The sequence below is a fragment of the Rhea americana genome, unplaced genomic scaffold (genome assembly GCF_003343005.1).
Source record: "Rhea americana isolate MKP2758 unplaced genomic scaffold, rheAme1 scaffold_98, whole genome shotgun sequence".
In the NCBI taxonomy this organism is placed as follows: Eukaryota; Metazoa; Chordata; class Aves; order Rheiformes; family Rheidae; genus Rhea; species Rhea americana.
Genome location: NW_028187177.1, coordinates 3,306,709 through 3,332,090, shown reverse-complemented (window position 1 = coordinate 3,332,090; position 25,382 = coordinate 3,306,709). Strand labels below are relative to the sequence as shown.

General features: G+C 46.4%; 1 protein-coding gene across 1 annotated transcript; it reads right to left on the bottom strand.

The window, feature by feature from the left end:
- Positions 1-4,914: 4,914 nt before the first annotated feature.
- Positions 4,915-18,281, bottom strand: FOXO4 (forkhead box O4). Its single transcript, XM_085325566.1, has 3 exons — positions 18,174-18,281; positions 14,211-15,452; positions 4,915-9,414 (listed from the first exon to the last, which is right to left on the bottom strand). Exon 2 carries the CDS (start codon positions 15,369-15,371, stop codon positions 14,229-14,231), a length of 1,143 nt encoding a protein of 380 aa, XP_085181692.1. The 5' UTR covers positions 15,372-15,452; positions 18,174-18,281; the 3' UTR covers positions 4,915-9,414; positions 14,211-14,228.
- Positions 18,282-25,382: the final 7,101 nt, after the last annotated feature.

The following is a 25,382-nucleotide window of genomic DNA, read 5'->3' as shown; positions in this document are numbered from 1 at the left end:
CGCGCCGGCGCCGGGAGGGCTCGCGCTCGCCGCCGTGGGGCCTGCCGGTCATCTCCACGTGCCAAAAGCCCTCCCGGCCCGGCGAGCGCTCCTGACCCACGCCGGCTCCGAACGGTGAAGCTCGCCGCGCGCCGGCTCCGGGGGCTGCCGTGCCTTCCCRCGCCGGCTCCGGGCTTCCAGCCGGGCCCGCGGCTCCGGAGGGGCTATGGAAACGAGGGCGGTCTCCGCGCTCGCCGGGGCTCGTACCTCCGTCCCGCTCGGCCGCGGCAGCGCTGCGGGACGCTGGGGCGAGGACGTCGCCCCCCCCTTCCCCGCCGGCTGCTCCCTCCCGCCCTGCGAGGGCGCAGCGGCGGCTGGGCTGGGAGCCCCGCTCGCCCGGGGCAGCGGCCGAGGAAGASGAAGGGCTGGGGCCGCCCATAGCCAGTGGGAGGCTGAAGCAAGGACAGCTGGAAAAGCCCGGTGCACACTGCTTCAGTCAACCTGTTTACTGCGTAAATGTACGGGGAAAGAAAAACCTTGTGTATGGGAGCTACAGAAAAAGCCTATTTTTGCTATAAATATATTATGTTTGACACGGACGCGCGTTTTCTTTCTCCCAGCCCTCGGAAGGGGCTGCACAGTGACTCTGCTCCGCTCCTCGCACAGGGTGACCGCCGGGCTCGGACCGCTCCAGCTGCGGCAAACCCGGCTGCCCTCCCGCACGGGGAGGTCCAAGGTGCCTGGCCCCGCTTGCCCCGTCCCCTTCAGCCCAGCTCCAGCCTCCTGCCCTGCTCCACGCAGCAGCTCCTGCAGCGTTGMTCAGCGATGGGGATGTTGAGGCAGCTCCTCCCTTTTGACCCCAGCTCTTCGCGGCTGCGCGTGGAGTGGCGGCCTGGCAGGAGCTTGCAGAACAACCATCAGTTGCAGCAGGAAGATCAAGGGCTTCACGGGCTGCTGGCTCCAATCGGTCCTCAGCACAAGGGCCCCCAAAGCAGCCGAGGTGCGGCCGAGGCCAGGGAGCCTGCCAGCCCGAGCTCCCCAGCCAAGGAAACTTCCCCACGCGACCGCAGGGCTAGGAAGCAGCACATGAAGCTACCTGCTCCCCGCGGAGCAGAGTCAGCCCGGTGGCCCAGGTGCATTTTGTAGCAGCATCTCTAGTGAAGGGCATTATCTCACTGGAAGCCTGGTAAATAATTTGCTTAGTTCTTTAAAGCAATGCTATGCGCTCACCCGATAACCAGGCTTAGCCTGCGACGCCTACGAGCTGGTCCCTCCAGACCATCAGGTAGCCCCTGCTCAGCCAGCCCACGCCAAGGACGAGGCACGAGAGGGCTCAGCGGCGGTGGGGCTGCCGTGCCGGTCGAGGCAGGGCACGCAGTCATCCGCCTTCCACGAGTCCGGCAACCCGAACACCTGGGCCCCTGCCCTGGTGYCCCGGCCCTCCACACAAGTCTCTCCACACCAGTCATCCGTTTGGCCAGCGAATATCTCCTCCAGCTTTAGGGGCTGGAAGGAGGAAAGCTGCCAGAGCCCAACACGCGCTTGTTTGGCTCTGCAGTAACCTCCCAGGCTTTCCAGCACCCTCTCCTGCRGGAGCCAGGCCACCACGGCCTTACCTGCAGCCGTCCGAAGGGAGGATATTGGCACGCGCCCAAAGTGGTCGCCGTGTTCCCTGCGACGGCCCGTGGCAGGGAGCCGCGCTGGCAGGCGCAGCCAGGGCTGCTGTCGTAAGAGCCGAGCTGTTCCCGAGCTGTATGGTGGGAGGAATGGCATGTTCCCGGCTGCGAGAGCAGCGAGCCGAGCKGCAGTGTTTACTCTTCGCAGAGCCTACAGCGACCCAGGAGAAGCCAGGCCTACGGCGGCTGGTTATGCTGCAGCAGCAGAGGAGGGAAGGAAAAGCACGTGGGAGTTGGGGGCAGGCTGTCCCGGCAGGACTCCTCCGGAGCAGCTCCTGGAGCAGGCAGCGTCCACCCACCGTCTCCTYGTTCACGGGCCTGCACCCCCTGCTCACCAGCTACTCCCTCGTGCTGCTCTTGTGGCGTAGGGGGGACATCCCGGCGCCGTGATTTCACACATGGTCCCATTACTGGTGGCACAGGAAAAATGTTAATCAACACAAAGCATCTTGGGGAAAGCACACCTTTGGCCAGGAGCTAAGCAGAAAAGCTGGTGAACAGTTTTTGCRCTGGCTTGAGATACTGCTGTTCTGCAGGGACCTATTTCCCTAGGCCAAAATGTTTTTGGTGACAACTCAGGGGAGCTCAAAGGTCTCCTAGGCTGAAAGCAAGGCTGACCTACTGCCACGAAGGTGCACTAAACTGATCTGCTTGTTAGGACAGGACACAGCRGGACACTAAGCGTCTAGCGCAGATGGTGTCACACCAGTCAGAAGSAGCCCTGGCTCAAGCTGTGGGTTCCAGCCTGGAGTCTCTCCCGCGCTCTGCTCACCTTGACAATGCTCGAGTCCCACACGCTAAAACTCAAATTAAAATAAAAAGGGTAACAGCTGCTGTGGGGAAGGAATGTTGCCCTGTTAAACTATGCCAAGTTTTGAATGCATCTGCTCTGTTCAACAACTGCAACATTCACCCAACTCACTTTCTTTCTCCAGCAGCAGCTACCGTTCTGCACATCCTAAGCAGTCTCACAGGAACAGATGTGGGGTAGACAGGTCCCCTGAGGTTCTCCTCCTAATCCTTGATATTTGGAGATWGGCTTAAATCTTGAAGCAGGAGGCTTAAGATCCCTTCCAGAGTTATTTGCATCAAGTGTTTTAACAATACTATTTTCAGTGGTATTATTTAACAGACATCATTGATTATTAAGTATTCAAGCCTTTGAATGCAAGTTCCCAGCCAACTGCAGCAACTTAGTGAGATTTTCTCATTATTTTTAAAAAAATCCTCATTTTTGATTCCCCTGACTTGATCAGGTACAAGGAGAACATGTTCTATACCTTCTCTAAACTGCTTCACATTGGTTTTACCATGATCTCCTTACCTGTCTCCATTCAAAAGCAAAGTGACCAAGGCTCTGAATCACTGTGCTCTGCAGCAGACCCCTCCTGAGATGACCTGTGATGCACAGTACATAGAGCACTGGGAGGGCGRAAAGGGCCAGCACCGCGCTGCAGCGCGAGCCCAGCAGAGAGAAGGGCAGACCCGCTAGATCGACATGTTGCTGGGTCAAAGGCTCCATCAGATTCCCTGCAAGCTGCTTCACTGGCTCAAACTTCATCTTCATTCCCACTTGCCTTATGTCAAAAAGTACTTCTTGACACAGCTATCTGAAAGCTTTTTCCTTTCCAGAAAGGCCTCTTACCTGCTTACACACCTTGGAACAGATCTGCAGTACCTAGGAACAACCACATACTGGCTTCTGCGAGGATATTCATGTCCCCTTCGACGGGCAGCTCCAAGCCTTTCTTCTAATATCAGAAAATGCTCCCTAGCTGTAGTAACTCCCTCTTTTCCAATGAAGGACTTGGAGTATGCAGGCAAAAATAAAAGTGCACTACCATGCTCAGCCATCCTCATTAAGTGTCAGCATTTGCTTCATGGATTGAGTGGCTGAAAGACTGAAGCAACTAGGATCTCCATCTTCATACACCCAGAGTTAACCGGTAGACTTGCCAACACTCAAAGCTGTTTGAATGTAGCTATGCACAGTGAATARAGTTATCTCCTGCACTTGGGTCTAGAAGGGCAAGGAATGACCAGTTTAGCATGACTCTGGACCAGTCCTTCAACAGCCACAAATTCAGTGTCAGTTTTACAGCTTGGCCAATCCATGCGCCCCTACACCCTGCCTGCAAGTTGTAACACAGGGCTCCACGCTTCAGAGCACCCAGGAGCCTCTTGTAGGCTGTCACACTGCGCCCCTTCCACCTCCGGCCAGCAAAGGGGCATTTCAGTGGGAGGCTGCCCTACCAGCTGAGGAAGGCAAAGGAAAGAAGCTGAGGGCAAAGAAAAAGCCAGACCTCGCCAGTGGAACAGAACAAACTGCATGAGACGCAGAGCAGAGGATTACAGGTTTTTATTTGTCAAACATTCCCCCCTAGTCTAGCACATTCTACATTCTTGCTAGCACAGATGGTAACAAAGAGCCTGTAATGGTTCAGAAGTTACACTGCTACAGAGAGCAAACAAAAGCAGAGATTTATTATGTAGAAAAAAAAAACAACAAAAGAAAACAAACTTTCTTGTGAGAAATGGGTGARAGAGTGCAGTGGGGATAGGGGTGGAAACTACATCAGCTAGTGGTGCCTGCCCTGTATGCAGCAGACGTCTGTGCTAGCAACGCAGAAAACCTCCCTGTGACCATACTAGGTGAAGACTTCACTGTCCTGGAAACATTTTTTTCCCCACAGAACCACCTCCACTGCCTTATAAGGCAGGCTCCTTCCGGGAGAAGTGACCTATCTTCTGAACATCCAAACCCTTCAWGACACACCTTGGGAGCACCACAGGTTAGCACCACCCTGAGCACCACAGCACCAGCTGTGAACATCCCCTTTCACTACACACCATAAAACTACCTTAGCTGGAGAACCATAAATGCAAAACTATCAGCTCTTTTATCTTCAGCTTCTGATGTCTCTTCTCCCTATTTTACACCATATTAGGTGGAATTTGATTCCATTGGAGATCATTTTTCATTGGCCACATATATACTGACACRGGGAGAGATGTAAAGGCTACTTAAGAGAGGGGAATCCTCTTCTCAAAGGGCCAGCAACTGCAGTGATAGGTTACCATGTGCTACCAAGCTTTCACATGGATAGATCTTTCAGGCTATAGGCATCACCTCTTACTTGCTTTTCCCCCACCATTAATTTAATAAGAACAAGTTTTYCATTAGACACTCAGCTGAGGCAAACCCTAAGCCATCCCTGTTCCTGCTCAGGTCCCATACCTTTTTTTTTTTTGGGGGGGGGGATAATGGCTCCAAACTTGCACAGTCTTTTGGTGACAATCCAGGACACCACTCCCAAGGCACTCCTATCCATGGCACCAGACACAGGTTTCCTGGAGCAATGCTAGCCCTTGAGCATTTGAGTGTGGCTATAAATAAGCAACTAAATAAGAAAATGAACCAATCATGATCTATATAAAAGCTTTTTAGGCATTTCCTTTGGAAAAGCTGATTAGTGATACTTGCTTCTAGTATGAGCCTCATTTATGAATACACCCAGGCTCTGGAACGCTCCCACTGCTTTCATTCCTATCACTTACCAGAGTGATTTGACTGCTGTTTTTAAAGCAGCACAGGGTAGGGGATGTCATGTTTTTGGACACATCAGCTAGAAAAATTAAGAGCTCCAAGAAATATTCCAAGCTCCCACAGGAAGTTGGGAATATATTAAAATACACTGAAGTTATAAGGAAGTTATTTGCTCAAGCAATCAGGCAAATCCAGGTGTAAACAAAAGCAACAAGCCTGTCCCCTGCTAGGCTCCATGGGTAGCTGTTAACAGTCCTTCACAGCAGAGCTGCTCAGTGGCTCTGCACAGTGAAAGATAGTGTTTTCTTCACTGGAGATGAAGAAACTTGTCACCCAAGCTCAATGAGGACAAGGAAAATACACCCAGCACGATGTAAGGCTTCATGCTATCAGCCCCCAWAGCCCGTTCCTCTCAGGCACTTATCCAGGAGTATTGCTCCCAATTTCACTGGCCCCTTCCCCTCCTCACCATGCTCACAGCTGCTCTCAAAATCCCAGCTCAACCTCTCGTTAGGAGCAAAGGTAGCTCCTAAGTACAGGATCTGCTATGCTAACTCAGAGCAAAGACCCATCTAGACACTATCCTGAATCCGGCAGCAGCCAGTAGCAAACACTTAGGSAAAGTAAATAAGAAACGAGGCAAGTATCGAATAACCCCTCCTAGGTATATCCTTTCAGCAAGCAGCAGTTTAGAAACTTTGAAGTCTATTGTGTCCTCTGAGGAAGTATCCCAGGCTAGGAAAGCTCAAGGTTTATCAGCAGAAAACTATTTGAGAAGGGACTGGAAAACTTCAGAGTTCTTTGCTTCCCTGCCCTCCACAACCATGATTCCAGCTATCTTGTCACACATACGAACGAGGAGCTAAGTTGCCTGTCTCTGCAGCATTACATTCATTGTTTATTGTGCACTCTGAGAGCACCACGCGTCTCCCAAACGCCATCCTCAGCATCAGCGCGCACAGGCTTCTCCAGCCACTGCTGGATCCCGTTGTGTCCAGGCRACAGAAAGCACCCGCACAGACTGCTGCAGGAGACACACTTGGTCTGTACACTTGCACAGTAGGACTCCTGCCAGAGGTGCTCAACACCTGTGATGTCCCCAGGACAGCTCATTCCCCAGAAGTCTGGCACTGAGAGTAGGGAAAAGTATAGGTACACGCTCTACTCCTTAATAAAGAGACAGTGTCTCTTATCAAGCCACACCTGTGGGCACCAACTGCAAYGAACCTGGGCTGCAGCTCCTTGAGCTGCAAGAGGCAAAGAACTTGCACTAGCCAGGAGTGACAGATCTCCCCAGGGCACTCCATGAGCACTCACGGCCAGGCTCGCAGCAGCTCACAGAGCAGGCCCCCGGGGCTGTCACATCCAGGGGACACAGCTTCGAAGGCCCTGAAGTAGACACCTCTTTCGCACAGACCAACCAGCCAGAAATGGCTCACTATGGCTTTGCAGGTCTGAATCACTGGTGACCAATGTTGCCCTTTCTATYGCTTTGGGCTCTGTTTTCATGATAAAAGGCAGCACAAAACATCATGTGTAGCATGATCACATGTATTTGTATCCTGTCCTTTGATGTATGGCTGTGAAACAACACAGCCAACTGGGCTTGCGCTTGCAATTCTCAGTGCTGTGCCTGCGAAGCACGAGAAGTCAGTCAACTTGCTCTGCAGATCATGTGACTCATTTCCCCTTACGGCCCAAGCTGACAGTGCGGCACGTTAAACGCCAAAACTGCAAATCCTGCCAGATCTATTAAGTGCAGCTCAGAACAGTTGATTCTTATGTGCAATATATGCCATAGGTAGGATTGGGTGTTTGTGGAAAGCTTATCTATCTTTTTTCTAATGAACTAACTGTAGTATGAACATGCATCTATGACTCAAGTTTGCAAGACCTGGAATCCCAGTGTAGGATCTGCCTTTTTTCCCCCTCGTTACAATGAGCAGTGGCCAGACACACAGATTGTGGGTGAATTTGAAGCATATCACTATGAGGTCTGCAATGAAGAGAGCCTTCAAAGCTAAAGTAACCAAACTATTTAAAGGTTGTAATGGCAGAACATGCTAAAGATAAGGCTGTTGGAAGCTCTTGCTTCAGGTAACCAGATGAACCACTTCCGTCCCAATCTCCACCAAAATGAAAATGAAGCGAAACCCATGAAAACACTCAGAACAGACAAGGTGGTACTGCTCACTACACTGCATGATACAAACCTGCTGAAGGAAAGTCACAGTCCAAAGACTTTCTGCCAGACTAAGTTTACTAGAACACCATAAGAGCACTACATCTCTTAGATCTGACCACTGCAAACACCAAAAAGATGACAGGAACATGTCAGCTAATGCTCCAACTAGCTCTTGACTCCTAGCTTCTATCACACAAGGACAAAGAGATGGGGCAGAATCCCAGGCACATCCAAAACAGTGCACGTACAAGCCTCAAGCTCACGAGCAGTAACAGAAACTTCAGCAAGAAAACAAAAAGCTGCAGAAACCAAAAAGCCAGCTACCAAATACAACAAACAGTGCTCTCCATAAGGGCCAACCAGAGCGTCAGCAGATCTAGCATGCTCTAGTCCCGTCACCTTCTTAGTAGACTAGGGAATCCATGTCTGATATATCAGCTGCAGTCCAGCTACTTAAAGGATTAGCTGAGAATGAGAGCGCTGTTAATGATTAGCATTCCCTAACCTTGTGCTCTTGGCTCAGTGGGAGCGCCCAATCGAGGAAAGAGACTGAGCAGCTATGGCTGAACGCCATGCCACACAGGCGCTTTCCTCCCGTTTGGGGGAGAGCAGCTATTCTCCAGTTATACTGTGGTGCCCTTCCCACTTTTCCAATGACATCTTCAGCTCCTTGGCCCAAAATGCTCAAGGTCTGTCCCCTCCCATACTGTAGTGTCCGGTATCAAGGGGACAGATGCAGCAAATGTGTTTTTATCCAATAATCTCATTTTCAATTAAAATATATAATATATATTTAAAAAGGTTTAGAAAAGCTTCTATGTAATTTGCAGCTACTTTTACATATAGATTACAATAATGTACAACCCTTCCCCAAGGTGGTTTTAAACTGCAGGGACTTGCCAATTCTTTCCCCTCAATCATATACATTATCAAACACCAAATGTATTTGTTCCTAATACAGCTCTGAAAAAAGGCTGTCACTTGTACCTTTCTCAGAGGGAGAGATGCCTAATATGTCTAATGGGGATACACTTAACATTGGCTTCATATTTACTGTAGAAAGTTCCCAGATTAGTAAAAAAATATTTCATCTATAGAAAATGCCCTTCTGAAAAGCAACCAGGGCTCTGTTAAGGCCACACCCAGGCTTTCCATTTCTCTGCTGTAGCAAGACAGCTCAGAAACAAATCTAAGATGTTTTGATGTCCCAGAAACAGCTATTAGCACCTGTGCCTATTTTACAGCAGCCTGGTGTATCAGGAAAGTGCTGAAAACAGCGTAGGGACTTCTCTAAACGCGCTTCTGATTCAATGGGGCTCTGTTGGCACAGTGAAAAAGCTGAGTATCCTCCTGTTCCGCTCGAATGAACGAAAGGAAGCCTTCTACAACACCCACCCTTCCCTGCAGAGTGTCGATGGATGCTACAGAGAAGGGCACACCGAAACCACTGAAACCAACCCCCCAATATAGTACATCCGCTTTCCACTTTCCACAAGGTTTCCACCAATAAGCTCTTCCAATTCCTCTGCAAGTCTGTGGGATACCAAGTGCACATCTGGTGGCTTAATGAAAACGTCCAACTATTTCATCCCAGAGGGCAAGCCAAGTGAGAACAGAGCAGGCCCCCTRCCAGTCCGAGGCACTGGGAGACTTTCTGCCATAGCAGAGATAGGATAGCCACTGAGATACTCCTCCAGCAAACTCAACTCTTCACATGGGAAAATGCTATTGCCTGGCACAGAAAACTCTGGCCAAGGTTTTTACCAGGCCTCCTCTTTGGACATGAGTCTCCCCCAGATGTCCAAGGCAGGGTCAGGTATGTAGGAAGAGATGTGGCACATAACAGGATTATTATTTTTAAACTCTTCCTGTTGCAGCCAGGTACAGGTTGCCCCCTTCTTCCCAGGTAGGCAGCCCCTTCTGCCCAAGGTGTGGTGTGCAGGGAAACTGTATCCAACGTGCTCCATTCTTTTCTCTGCTGGGGTGGGAAGCGAAGTCAGAACCCGATGTTCAAAACCTGAAGGACACTAGGAAGAAGAAAAATAGAATGCATGGTTAGATCTCAGCTTCAGGGAGAATCCTGGATACCCAGATAAGGAATTAATTACTGTCAATCAGCCCTGTGCTCCTCAAAGGATGCCCACTTCCAGTAGGGAACAAACACAGATCACAACAGACCTTGATCAATGGAAGTCAAGTGGAGGATGTAACTGCACAGCTCCAAACTTCAGAGAACAATTTAAACAGGAAGACAAAACAAAAGCACAAATGTCAAAAGTAAGTACTCCTCCTATAAGCTGATGGCACTAACAAAGCTCTGCAAGATAAGCAGGTTTAAAGAAGGACTTGGCTAACAGTAGTAGCACTGCAGGAAAGCAGCAGGGAAGAAGAAAATTGCTCTTCTCCTTAAGCAGTCACAAACATGAACTGGTAGGAAAAAGACTAAGGGCTTTTTAGAGACTGCACACTAAAAGAACAATTTACATGACCATCACTTAAAGAAAACCTGTATCTACCTACACATATTTCCAAATATCCTCCCCCAGGTCTTAGAAGAAATCCCTTCTCAGGCTTTCTGCTTCACCGTAGTTAAAGTCAGCTTACAGTAGCAAAGAAGCAGTCGCAACTCCTTCAAACAAGCCTCGGAATAGGTCTAAGCAGATTTAAGACACTTACACAAAACCTCTGCTGGGCACCTAGGATCTGCATTGGAAGGTAGAATAGTAAAATAAATGTAGGACACCAACTTGGCTGCATCCAGCAATAGGGCAAGCAAACGTGAAACAAATTTGTGTAGAGCAGCTACACGATAGGGAGTTATCCCTTAGCAAGAAAAGGCAACAACTTAAAACAGAAGCCCAAGCAGTAGGCTACTTTGAGAAACTGCAAATGGTTGGAGGTTTTATTTATTTGTTTTCTGGCAGATCAAAACTTAGTGTTGGGAATTAGAGTACAGCAAAGATAACACAGGGCGAGATCAGGTTAGGCAAGGGATAGAGGGCTCTGCATGTTATCAAGCCTTATCAAGTCCAACTGAAGAACTCAAGAACATTAAGTGAGCTCCACCAGAAGAACAGATGGACTTTGCACTGACCTACACATGGTACAAAAGAGGCAACTCTATTTCCAGGTATTCCTTTTACTGGCTTGCAGTGCAGCCTGCAGAAACACATAACAGGCAGATGAGATGATCAAGCTAGAAGCCCCTGAGCTGCTCAGAGGAAGCCAGATGGCCACCCACACTTCCCTCCTGACTAGAAAGGGGGACATCAATGGTACATGCAGAAAGAAAGACTTATTGTCCACATCTGCGCACCATGCACACCACAGCCAAACTCCACCTGTGGCTATGCTGGTTTTTTTCCATTACCTTGTTCACTAGGGTTCCTGTAAAGCACTCTCCCACCTAAGCATCCAGTGCTTTAACTAGTGACTGACAGGTTTACAACTAGAATGAGACACTATTACCAGAGCAACAGCAGCAGAAGCTGTAGAATTATTTTTTCCTAGTTAAGGAAAGTCTTCACATGCTGACTTTCTTCCTCTGAGAATAAAAGCTATGTTTGTGGGCGTTGCATCACTGCTGGGCAGAGGCAAGGTTTCAATGTTTGGGCTCTGATCTTCAAGTAAAGAGACAAGGGGCTCAGATAGACTCCTAGTAAAGCTGTGGACAAACACTTTGCCATTTATTTACAAAAAGAAATCAACTTATGTCAGCTTTGCCCACCATAGGTAGCATCAACTAATCCATTCTCCTCAAGCACTACACAGAAACTAAGTATTGATTTTGAAAGATCTTCTCTTGCCTATTAAGGAAAATACTTCCCCAGCTCCAAATTATTGAAGCTATTCAAATTAGTGCATGATCACTGGCATTTATTAACAGTTTTAGCATTACACCAAAACCAGTTCAGAAGGCTACAGACTAAGCTAGCAGAGGTCTACTCAAAGATAGTTTTAAATTAAGAAAATTTACAATAGCTTTCATCAATGTGAGTTTAGTTTCACAGGAAGGATATGAAAGGAAAAAGCCTGGCATACTGGAGCAGTACTTAAAGGCAGCCGTCCTCTTCCTGAATGGTAATTTCCAAACGTGGGCCCTAATAACTCATCACAGTAACAGTTTCAGAGGAAGGGAAGATGACAGTCTTGACCTCTTCACAGATGCTTATGTCTGTACATCATTTGATTCTTCATAACTTCTAAATTTGAGAACATTCCGCCTTATTTTCCCAGTTTTCTTGGCACTCTTCAGAAAAGTCTTCTGTTTCTCCCCACTTATAACCTGTTCCCCCCTTCTCAGAACCCTGATCTACCTCTGTCTCGGCAGCATGTTACACGAGACCTGCTCTGCTTTGGGAGAAACACTCCCTCCCACCCCACCTCATGGACTCCAGTACACAGGTAAAATTCAAAAGCTTCACAAAATATAGAAAAAGCAAAGATCATCTAAGGACAGAAAAACAAGACTTAACCACCCCCCCCCAAACTGAACAGGGGCATTGTCACTTCTCTTCTGAGCACAATACTGCTTAAAACTGTTCAAAGAACTGTGTAGGAGTTGCACTTTCTGCTGGTATATGATCATGTTTCAGAACTTTTTCCAGATCTCACTTCTTTATTAGTAAGCATGTCTCTAGTATATCTATTTTCTGTAAAGTATCACTTCAATCTTATGCATGGAACACAACAAATCCAAGGGTTTTAAGCATCAAGCAACTTCTAACCACCCCAAAAAAACACAGGACATTCTACAGCATCCATACATTTTGAAAACAAGCCGGTGAAAAATATTTTATACCCCTGCAGAGTCGATGCGTTCTCAGAGTACGATGGCCTGAGCCAGCACGGTGTGTAGAATCACAAAAGCTCAGAACAATATCCAGTGGAAACGGTGCTGAAAAAACCGCAGTCCCTGTCACTAACTTGAACAGTCCTTTCATCTGCAGATGAAAAACACTGATGTCTTGTCAACAGAATCTGTCCTTAAAACCAAAACTGAATTTCCATATCCTATCTGGAGTTAAGATATTCAACTTCGACAGCTATCAGTAATCCAACAAGAGCACAGGTACGAAATGCACTAGAATGTAAGCAGCCCCATAACAAAACAGGGGAAAGTCTGACTGATCCTCCCTCCCTCTTTCTACAAAAAGAGGCATCTTAAGTACAGACAGGAGAACGTTACTAAAGTATGAAATTCTAAGCACTGTGTTCAGATTTAGATGGAATAAGATGGAGACAAATTGCTTTAAAAAAAAAGTACGACAGTGCATCAATGTGTTCACAGCATTTAAGCAGCAAGGTGCTCACAAGAGTTTAAGCGTCACAAGCTCAAAGGACAGCGTTTCACTTTGTCTAGACCCTGGACGGCTGTCTAGGATGACTGCACTGAGGCASAGCAGAAAAACATTTAGCCTAATATTCTGTATCCACCACGTCCAATAGCAAGAGATGTCACAAGAAAATTTAAGTTAGAAGGGACCTCCAGAGGCCACCTAATCTAAACTCCTGCTCAAAGCAGGACTATCTTCAAGCTGCTCAGGTTCCTTCAGAAGAATATGAAGGGTAAGTACATGAATATTTATAAGTATTCCCAAAGCCTCCCTCATTTTGAGGCTCAAGAGCTTCCTGAACCTGAAGCAGTATCTGCCATTTGCCCTCACTTCTGCTCAGCTGGCCGGTATTACTGGTTGAATTTGCAACATTAACAAATATCATAAATGCCTCCTGAGTAGGAAATACTCTGGGTAAGGCTTCCACTTTCCAACCAATTCCCCACCTGTGCTGTAGTCCATTAAAGAAATGGTCCATTTGCTGTTAGCTAACTGAGCTCCAAGCGTAAAACATGCCATGAGCTAAATTTCTCTATTTGACTTGCCTCAGATGCCTAAAGAGTTACAAACTGACGTTTACCTGTTTCAGTGTCAAGCCCTCAAAAAAAAAAAAAAAAAAAAAAAAAAAAAAAAAAAAAATAAAAAAAAAAAAAAAAAAAAAAAAAAAAAAAAAAAAAAAAAAAAAAAAAAAAAAAAACTCTAGTTCCCATATACATTATTTGCCAAGCCAATTCTAGAAAGCTTTGTGCAAATGTGAAAGATCAGTGAAGAGACAGCTTTGCTGTTAGTGAAAGCACATGCCCATGACAGTATTAACACATCCTTCCTCCTCCTATCTCCATTCACACCTTGTCCTCCCGCTGCTTCTTCCTTTGCCATTCTAATGGCTGTATCAGCAATTCAATAGTTAACACTGACAAATAGGCTTGCCAAATTTTACAGCTACCATCTTGTATATTAAGGGAAAGGCAGAAGGTCTGATAACAGAGTGATTGCATCCTGCTGCATGCAGCATGAAGCAGGCAGTCACAGAACAGGCATACTTTGCAACTACATATACTAGAAAATTTTACAGGCATAACTAACCTAGACAGAAACACAGTATGCCTTGCTCAGCTCAACTCTTCCATAAATACAGGATTTCTTTATTTATGGAATCAGCAGGTGCTCTCATGACAAATCCAGAGCTATAAGCATCCCAGGACAGACACTGTTGTTCTGCAGTCATCTTCAGCAATGAAAGACAAAAGGGGTTTCATTCAGATTGCTGCTCTACTCCATTAAGCAGCTTCATACCCAGTAAGTTAAATCCACCCATCTTTGCATAGCTTTTCCTCCTTCTAAGATGCTACAGTGCTCTCAGAAGCATTTTACTCAAAAAGTACCTGCACTTCTAAAGAGGTACCTTTATTTCACTGACATGGCTGGAAACTTCCCAGACAGGGCTGTTCCTGCTATAGAACAGTATTTTACATAACTACACCTACCTTTTTGTGCTCCTGAAGTTAACTTGGTACCCAAGTATGGTTGGAGGCCTGTGAGGTGCTGGGATAGCTGGGAGTAGATAGAATGGGTTCGAAATTAAAGTCCAGTCCTTCTCCATCCATGAGGTCACTGTTGATTATGTAATCCATATCACATTCAAGATTCTCCATGTACATGTCAATGTCCAGGTCAGTGGGCAGCCTGTCCTGGTTCAATCCCAAAGGAGCAGGGCTAGCAGAAGAAAGAAGTGGTGGAGTGCCCAGTTGGACTGACTGGGCAGTCGTTGCAGAAACTGGAGCCTTCAAATTGGCCATGCTGGCAGTGTTTTGAGGAGATGCTACTATGGAAACTGTTGACGGCAAAACACTGGCACCAACTGGCTCTGCCTGCTGCTCCGTAGGCTTTCCTCGTGGATTAGCTGGGCTCATCTTACTCTGGGAAGCTTGTCCGCCTAGAAGCAGAAGAGTTCGGCTGCTCATCCTGCTACCAGTCTGCGGGAGAACTGGGTCCACTTGAGTCATCATAACATCCCTTGGAGGTGGAGAGCTGGGTGTCAGAAGAGCTTCCAAGGTCTGAGGGCCAGAGAAATGGCTGACGGAGCTCTGCAGCGAGATATCAACAGGGTTGAACAAGGAATTGCCAAAAGTAGTGGTCTGACCAGCTGCATTTGGGCTCCGTAAGGAAAAGCTGGAATCTCTCTGCATTGGACCACTTGAGGCAGATTGCTGGGTGGATAGCACAGATGAGCTGGGAGACATCAGATTTAACCCATCAATGAGCTCAAGCTCCTCAGTCACAGTCGGTGGAACATTGCTGGATGCACTGGAGTATACTAGAGAAGGGAGAAGCTCTTCATCATGGAGGTCATCCTGCTCAGTCAGGATAGGAGAAAGCCTGGCACTAATGGTGCTTGCATTGGAACTGGTTCGAGGCCGGAAAGTGTTCCACACATCAGAGTCCTCGTTACTTCTTGAGGACGGGCTCCCAGGCCACTTAGGGWATTGGGAGCCAGGACTGTCAGCAGTGGCTTCTGAAGTGGACTGTAGAGAAGCCTTCTTTTTGGATGCTTTACCTCTGACTTTTGCAAGTTTGCTGCTGTTGTCCATGGAGGCAGCTCTTCTTCTTGGTGCCTTTCCACTTTTACCACCTTCAGGATTGAGCATCCACCAAGAACTCTTTCCTGTGGCTTCATTATGAACTTTAATGAACTTGCTGTGYAGGGACAGGTTATGTCTAATAGAGTTCTGAAAAAAAAATATAAAATATGAGGACCTGACAGTTGACACCACACTTCCCACCTAGGTATAAATGTATTAAGACAGTACCCAGAGAAGAAAACTGTAACAAAGATCCACCCATACAAAACTGCTGATTCTGCTTGGACATGCTTCACAACACCAGCAAGGAGTGTAATGTCTCACCGCAGTATCAAGTGCAAAACTATTAATACAACTAGCAGATTCCCACTACCAGGACACTTACACTAAACTTCTCAAAACCATATCCTATTGCTAAGAAATTTGTAACAACTAAACATATCAAAGAGTAGGCAAATTCCCAAATATGGCTTGCAAACTCACCAAGAATCTGAATCAATGTGAGTCAATGTCGCTGCGAGAAAGRGGCACCTTTGTCTTCCCTCCTGTTCCCACCCCAGTAACCATACAGGATAAATTTGGCTGAAATTCTGAATTTTTGTACAGCTCAGAGGATCACTGACTTTGCATAGCTTTCAGTAGGATTAGACTGTATCAGTGAACCAAATAAACAGAATACATGAAAAAAATGCCAAAAGACTTCAAATTCAGTATTCCCATTATCATCTTTATTGCCCAAACAGATAAACAAGAGTGAAATTCTGTGGAGCAGCAGTCATGGTAAACCTGGTGGCTGTAAGATTAAATAGAAACTGCAAGGGGGCAGTACGTTTTCCTCCACGTGCATTTCCAGTGGGGTAGGATGTTCAAGCAGACACCGCACTCCCACACCGTACATGCCACTCAGCCTCTCATCTTTCCATTTGGCAAGACACACATTCCTTGCCCCTCCGAACCCCTCTCCTCTTTTTTGTTTAGCTTTGCTACAAAGTGCAAGCTAAYACAACTGTTACACCATTATCAAACTGACTTTTTGTCCTGCAGCTTTGCTGGTAAAACCTCCAGTATTTTAGAATCAGCAGCAACAATCTCATTGTTTGAGCAGATCCCCCATAAACTTACATTCCTCTCAAKATCTTTACGGTGCATCATTTCATATTTGTATCTGATTTGTACAGATGGTCAAACTGCACATAGAGGTGCTGCACTGGTCACACAGTGATCCAAGAGTACCTCTTACTCATATGAGCTAAACAGCCTACAGCAGCCTTCAGCTTTCATGCAGACCATCTTAATTTGGAACAAAGTAAACTGTGCTTCTATCATTCTTTTCCATCACCTCTCAACAGAGTTTTCCTGCCTAGTGCTTTCCTTCTCCCCACCCTTTTCCTCTTTGACAAGTCCTTACTAGGCTAATTTTGTCCAGCTCACCTAAAGCACTGTCCTAAAACGAAGCAGATGTAGATAAACAGAGGGAAAGTGGAGAGCTGTCATGGAAAAGGAAGGAYATGTAGAAGCGGTTCTGCGTTAGCTTTCTATTTAATCTTTGGCTGCCGAGAATTTGGAGAAGAGCATTTGGCTGCTTGTGCTCAGTATGGAAGGATAATACGCTCTCACTCAGAAAGTCCCCCCCAAGGCTTCCTGTGGAGATCAGACCTGCTGGAACATGTGCCAGTGTCTTTAGACAGTTACCTGAYTTGAGCTCTTCATAGCAACAGCTATACAATATGCCTGTTTGGCCTTATTAAAAAATATATATATATATATATTTTCCTTGTAATTGCAAGAAAAATAATTCAGACTGGTACCCTGTCTCCCGAAAAGGCTGCTGCTTTGGTTTCTAAAGAATTATCCCTTCCCCAGGTGAACGCTCCTGATGCCAAACACATACTGTTGCAGCAATAAAAATATACCAGGTTGTCACATATTCTTCATTTATTCCTCTGAAAGGAACCTGAACTTTTGTCACCAAGTCCCCTCAGGAATGACTCAGTAGCTGGTACACACAGTACATGTTTGGAGTTGTATAACTGCTGGTTTCTTAGCTCCATTTACTGAACTTGAACTTTAAACTAGTAGGTTCGGGATTTCAGAATTTCACAGACAACTATATTCCATTTTCTGCTAGATATCATTTACAGCTAAAGCCAGGTTTTAATTACCATGTCAAGAGGAGTACACTGCAGAAGCCTTTCAGCAGCACTGAAACCTGAAGAAAAAGAACCATCACTTCTGGCTCCAAACAGAAATTTTAGTTTCGAGTTTTTCAGTCTTTTGGCTAAAAAGAAGCTATCATGAAATAAGGTTAGCATCCACATCAACGTAGATACAGGAAGCACGGAACCTTTTATGCCATTAAGAGAGTCTCAAAGTGCTTTTACATGTTTCTGTTAAATTGACATAATGGCCAGCAGCCGCAGAAACAGGCGACTGCTGTACCACTCGCTCCCTCGTCTCCTAACCCCTGCTTCCCACCAGCACAAGCGTTTGTCTGACTATAACCTGGTTCAGAGAGCTAACCCAATCCAAAAAGTAGCCTTATCCCTCCTGAAAACTACTTCTCCTGCCTGTTTTAGCTCCTTGAATGTGCTCCTCTGGGGCCAACACCAACAGGGAAGGAAGAGAACAACGTACGGCTGCAGGTAAGAGAAAAAAGCAGGACACTGTTATGGCTAACTGCTGTCAAAACTGCAACTCCTAGCTCGCCAGATGCGTTCACACCTCTCCGGCAAGCTTCGTAAGGCAGCTCACCACCACAGCTGCAGCACCYGCACTTGTAAGGCAGCTGCGTGCCTGGGCCTCCCTGTTACTAAAGGTACTAGAAGACTCAGGTCCAGATACTCCCCGCGTGGAAGTGAACTGACTCACCTACCAGCTTTGGCATTCTGGGAGGGCATAGGGGACTGCAGCGAGTGACTCCTGACAAGGGGAAGCGACCACCGGAGGGTATCAGGGAAGTCAGGGCTCCGGCAGACAAGAGGAACTGCTCCGTCTCAGGCAGGTAGCACGAGGAAGACTCCTTTACTCCCAGCTCTCTCACGTTAGTGCGCTGTACRCTCTCCAGCGCCAGAGCGCATCTGCTGGGATGATCTAACATGCCTGACATACAGAGGGCACCCTCAAATCTCATGAAGTAAATGGAAAATTAACTATGCTAAAATAATGGTAGTACTCCAAGCCAAATCTGACAGGAGAGGAAGCGACAGAGTTCAGTCGCCCAGGCGACCCTGACGTATTTCCTTTTTCTATGTTAGGCAACTCAAGCTGAAAATATAGGCGAAGTGAGCTTTTCAGATGTCCAGCTTCACACCAGCTGGGATTTTCCTGCACTGCTGAGCACTTGCAATCCACAAGCTTTTAGCTATGTGACATCTGTGACCACAAGGAAGCGTGATTTGGAGGAACAAGCATAGTCAGAAAAACCTCCGTTCCAGCTCCTCAGGAACCTCTTCAACAAGTGGTTGTAGGAGGATGGGTCTACTATCTTCTCAAACATCTTACAGAGGTTCTGGAGGCCAAATCATTTTTCTGAGCTTATGACAGGTTATGCTGCATGCTAAGTACTGTGGTGCATAAATAAATAAATAAATAAATAAATGAAGCAAGCCAGCCCGGCTCTCTGATCTGCCACAGATCAAAGATGATTCCTGTAAACCACATTCAGACAAAAGCGTTATGAAATTCATGATAGATATCATGCTAAATTAAAGTTTGGCTAGACACATTCACTGTACACCGAACAATCAATCATTCACTTGACCCCAACCTCCTCATGCGCAAGACGGGGTACRGGGAACAGCCAGAGCAGGGTGACCAACAACACACACAAACGGTTTCCTAACTYCCAAATAGTTACCACCGCTTTAAAACTTCTTCTTTGATAAAATCTCCTAGCTCTATTTACCAAAAAGGAATACTCCTTCCCATTGCGATAGCCCTTTCCCCCACATCGGGGTCAGGGAGTAGGTGCAACACAACGGGGTGGAGGTCTGAAGAGGAGGAATCAGCCACGGGAGCTGGGAGCCCAACTAGGCAACTCGCTCACCCGGTCAATCCTTCCAGGCAACTACCGCAGATACTGAAATACTGTGTAGCAAGCCCAAGCGCTTCCTACACACGGCGGCATACCACTGACAGCCTTTCCAAGCGAATATATGGCTATGTAGGTAAGTCTCAGGTTACCGACCATAAAACTGATGGGTTTTTTTTCAGCAGGTCAGAGTGTCTGAGCCAAGTACTTCATTGAGATATAAAAGGTCTCTCACATAAGTCAGAAGAAACAAGTTTAATTTCACTCTCCTGCAACACACCTTTCTCGAAGCACTGATCTGATCAGAGCAAAAGAGGAGATGGCTCTTTTGTACCTTGCCCGGAGCAGCACGAACACGCAGCAGYGGTGCGTGAACCATGCTAGCAGAGCGCTCCAGGCCAAGCCAAGCACAAGCTGTACCAAGAAAGACTCACAAAACAGCTATCCCTGCAAACTGCGTRCTTGCCTGCATCTGCCTGAATTTTCAGACTGTCACCTCTCCCTAGCACCAGGACTACCCTTCCCGGACAATTTCAAGCTCCTGCTATGAACAATGGAAGCACCAGAATTCTTGGCAAAATACCTCTTTTGAGGATTAATGACAAAAAATACTAGAAAATTTCGATGTACAGTCACTGCTGCTCCCTCTAATACATTCTCACTGCCTTGGAGGCATACAAAGAATATGGTTACATCCCGGCGTAGGGCCATGTTCCAACGCTGGGCCTGTAATTGTGCTAAATTATAATTTGCCATGGCATTCTTTGCAGGCTGCGAGAGGAGGATGCCCCACCTTGCACATTTGTCAGTGCCTGTCTCAGCATTCACCCTGGCACTTGGCTCCAAAGGCTTTAGGAAAAAGTCTTCTTTGCAGAGGTTTTTGCAAAGCTGCACTCTGCTGAGTAAACAACTTCTCCAGAGCCAGGGAACCAAAACATTTTTCTCCTTCCAGAACACGCATGTGAGTGGACAGCAAGCTTAGGAGACAAAAAGCTGTATCTTATCAAGAACATTTTCCTTTTTGTAATCTCTGAATCCAGAGTGAGTTCAGAAAAAAATACAGAACCCTAGCTCTCTAAATAGGAAAATTGTGGCAATTTACCAGTTTACTAAAACATGCAAGCATATACAAAAGCTACTCTGGATTAGGCAGAGCAGAAAAAACCTGCTGGAACAAGTAATACCAGCATCCCAGGAACAGTCTTCACTGAGAACTGCTTGAAAAAATAAGCTGTTGAGCAAAGCACCTTCTGAAAACAAAGTACCTGGGTACAGGAAAGAGTAGCAGCAAAATCTTCAGGCAATTTGATTTGCATTGCACAGGGCAGGTAGGTTTTCACCAGAAAGGAGAGCCCTCTCCCCCTTTKGAGGGGAACTCCTACAGCATATTAAAAACAACAAACAAAAATCTTGCTCTCCCATCTTTTTCAGTGCAGTATACCTGGGTGGGGTAAGGGGGTTAATGTCACTTTAAATAAAGAGGGTTAAGAACATGTTACAGTTGAGACATTGCAACTCCACATTATTAGTGTAAGAAAGTTCAATGTAGAATAGTATTACTTCAGGTAGATGAACTTCTTTGAAAACACTAGGGCCTTTCTCAGCACCCCACAGAAAGTAGTCGTCTTTGCTAAGCGGTGCTGCCCACAAGCCCTTGTACAGCGGGCAGGACATCAGACTCTGAACTACGCCTCCTCTACATACAAACATGCATTAGACTGAAGGTTGGGCAGAATTACTTAAACTCAGCATCTTAGTACTGAGCAAAGTTTTACATTTCCTTTTGCTTTATGGCTTTTTGGCTTAAAGTTGGCTATGTCTCAGGGAGTGAGGAGAGAAAGACATTTTGAATATCTTCTCAAATCATCACCTTGAAATTATGATTACCAAAAGTCAGAAGGAAATCTGCATAAAGCCTTCCCCCCACAAGACGCTCCTATCCACAGAGAGGATTTCTTTGTGTAATACAAGAAAGAGCTCCTGGCACTGGTTTTGGCCTTCACCTGCCCATGCTAAGAAGCTACAGTTGTGACAAGTCAGAGCCAAAGATCTTCAGAGATCCTGCAGAGTCCATGTGGAGATGAGCAAACAGCTAATGTGATGATTCTAGGAACTGACCATTGATTTTTGTAGATCTGCAAAAAAAGCAAGGAGAAGCTGACTGGACAGTAATCAACAAGCAAATGAATGATAAACTTTTCATTTTCACTAAAGTAAGTCTTCACTTAATTTCAGATCCACTGGACTGGAACTCATTTGGAAGGCATAAGGATAACCTGGCTGATACTACCAGCCCCAGCACAGTAAGAACATGGATGAGGCTTGGTTTTGCCTTCTCACTTATTACTTTTCCATGGAAGAACATCAGATGGCCATAGGAGGAGCAGCCAGTTCAACTTTTATCCAAGTGATAAAGCTTTCTGTACGCTCTGAAAGAAGGTTCAACATCCTCAACTCTAGGAGGTGCCCAGTGACCTTCAGAGCCAGCACTACAGCTGTGGAAGCCAGGGAAGTCACTCTAATCTTAACCAGAATTGCAGGCTATATGTGAGGAATCACCACAGAGCCCTCCCTCAGGTCTCCTGATCTATCTGGTCAACAGCTAACATCAACTACAAGCAACGCACATATAACTCAAGAATGAAAAGAGGGCTGAACATCTGCAGGCAAAATGCTGCCCCACACAAGAAGGGGTAAGAGCTAGCTGACAGGTGACAGCTTCTGTTTCAGACAAGCAGAGCACCTAGTGATTCCTAATTAGCAATACACACACACATTTCTGTCAAAGTGAAYGCAGAGATGTCAGCTAAATCTCCTATAACTAATGCTGTACTCTAGAATCAGTCGCTTTTCCTAYGTGTGCAACATAAAGGAAAAGGTGGTGATTTTTGCTAAGGTGAAACATCTCTGATAGATTAAAAAAAAGGATGATTTTAAGGTTCATTATATTCCTATGAAGACAAATAAAACGGTTTTGGGAGAATACGTGAAATGTTTCACGGGGAAAGACTAGTCCTGAACACCGCTCATGGCTGTACGAAGCTTGCTTGCACTCTCGGAAGCAAGGCATTCAGCAGCCAAGGCACACAAACTGCTTCAGAAGGGTTTACATGCTTCTGCTGAAGAGAGCGTAGCTTTATTCCAAAACCTTAACACCTTCTTCCCACAAACAATCTAAAAGCCAGGAAGAATTATCCTCTTATCCATARAGCAGCTTGCAGAGTACTGAGGAGAGGATTACAAAGAAATCCAGGGACACACCCCTGCTGGGACACTTCTGCCTTTCCGCCCAGTTAATTCTTAACTTCTGTAGAAATATCACAGAGAAAAGGTAGACTGCACATCCAGCAAAACTGTCACTTTACAAAGCATTTAAAACAGTTCAAGAACAGCAAACACTACCTTCCTCGAAAACAGATTTTCCGGAATTCACACAGGTTACACCCTTGTAGCCTGTAACAGTTGTATTTCCCTCAATTGTATATTGGAGTGAAACAGCTGTAAAGTAATTCTGAAGTAACAATGAGTTTATGGATTTTATATTAGCTAAAGTGGATAAAAGTAAGTGTTTCAAAGAYGTTTTTCTTTTAGTTTCTAGAACTGCAAGAGCTGTAGTATCTTAAACTAGATACTAGATTTAGCAACAGCTCCATATTAGTTTCCTTGTCCAACCCATTCACTTCAAATTTGAGATATCAATAAAGCYAAGATGACCCAAGAAGTTCTTCTTTTTGCCTACAAATTAAAAAGATGCAGAGCATCACAGTTCTAAAATACAGAACAGTAACAAAAAGCAGCTTCATTTCTCAACTGAAAATACATCCTTCATTTGTTTTAAAAAAGTGCACCTATTAAGTTTACTAAGTCCACAAAATTAATCAATTTGACTTACTCAGCACCTTTTAAACTGTAAGTTTCTAACCTATTTTAACCCAATGCACCTTAATAAAAATAGATTAAAAATCTTTTGTCACAAAAATAATTCTTACTGCAAGTAAACAAAGAAAAAACAAATCTAAATAACCATATGTTAACATAAAGCAGGGCTAGAAATCAGAGCTGTGCAGTCACCCGCTGCTCCAGCCTCACATGCTCCATCACACAAGCCAGGGCATGCATCCTGCCAAGCTATGCCAACRGGATTTGAGAGGGAGGGTAAGGAAGAAAATGGAGCAGAGGGAATTCCCGCAGTTCCTTTTGCTTTTCTTGGATACCTAATTGCTTAGTTAGCAATATACCATCTATATACAAAAACAGACTTGGACAATATTTGTCAGAAATTAAAACAAATTTTTAGGGGAATTTCTTCCAGCCTTTAAACAGCTTCAATTGTATCTCCACCATAGTTTCCTGCTTGCTGGGTAAAGTCAACAGTTTTAAGCTGCTCTAGCTATACAGTGGGCCAATTCCAAGCACAGCTGCTGTCATTCTGCCTTCTCTCAACTTCCCTCACAAGACATTTCTCTTCTCTTCCCATGCTAAAGCTAGCCTGAGCTAGCCCATTCACAGGATGCAAGACTTCAAGTGAACTTAATCACCAGCACTTCAGATTTCATCAAACAACTCCAAGAACAGTGCGGCCTTTGCCCAGAGACGTTCCCAAAGAGAAAATACACCAATGCGATGACCTGTTTGACAAAATAATATGATTCTACACAGCAGCAGCAGGACCAGGACAACTTGCCTTAACCTAAGGGAACCRGAACTGTCTGTCAGTGAGACCATCAATTCTACCGAAAAGAAAGCAAATGTATCCAAGCACACTGTCTAAGTGCTTGTTAATAGGGATTCAATCTCCATAAAGAATGAAAAAAATGAATAGGTAATTTCAGTCAAACTACTAGCTCTCTCTAGGAACATGCAGTGAGCTGGACAAACAGGAAAGGTGAAATGTTTTGCATTAACCTATGCCAACCTAAGCTGGAACAGCTGTGCTCCTCTCACGGTGTTCCTACCCTCTCTTGAGCAAACACCAGCATTCATGCAGCCGCACAATGTGCCACTTCAGAGAGCTGAGCCAACTGAAAGCTAACCTACCAGAAAAAGCTATCAAATTTTCTGCAAATCCAACTCTGAGCTGACTGGCTGCTTGGTCACACAGGCATCAGCTTGCAGGCAGAGGAATGCCCAGCTGGAGTCATGGAAGCCCCAAACCACATGGGCTCAAGCTGCCACAGCACCGCACCACAAGGCAGGACTGCTAACCACAGAGAGAGACTCTGCAAACAAGGGGAGCACAGCGTAATTCCAGTCTGCAGCAACAGATCACACGCTTCAGATTCCCGTCATCCTGGCATCCGCTATGATATATTAGGATAGCGCAAGGGACTATTTCACAAGCCAGTTCTCACATCTCCCYTTCTCTCTGCTCGAGTTCATTTGACTAAACAGAACGGGAACACCAGGCTGCCACCTGCAGAGGACAGAAATGCAAGTTAACTCTTGTAACAGAACTTAGCACGTGCCTATTACCAGAGCAACAGGAGAAGGTAACATTAGGATTTCTGAACAACATATTCCTAGGTCTGCTTTCCCTTTCCCTGACTCCAGCAGAGGTCCTCAATCACTCGCTACGCAGCCGAATCGGCACTGCTCTGGGACCTTTCTGAAGGGAGGTTCTTGAAAGCCAAGAATGTCTGCTATGAAGCAGTTATTTATACCRAGCTTAGCACAGCTGCTAAAAAACTACAGCCTTGGGTTTAAAAGCCCTTCAACCAACGCTTCGCCTCATACAGCCGCTCAGCTAGAGCCTGTTCGCCCACCCCGCTTTCCCGGGAAGCTTTCGGGGATCCAAAGCGCACACGGTGCAGCCTTCGGCGGCCTCCGCCGAGCTGCGGAGACACGAGGGGACGGACGCGGGGCACCAGCGCAAGGCGCTGCAGGCCGGCAGCCGGGCCCGGAGCAACGCGGCAAGGCAGAGGGCGCCGGCGGCGGCCCGCGCCCCCCGCTAGGGCCGGCCCGGCGCTCTCCCGCGGCCGCCGCGCCCGGCACCCCCCTCCCGGCCCTCCCTCCCGGGGCCCCGGCGCGGCGCGCACCTTCCAGCCGGC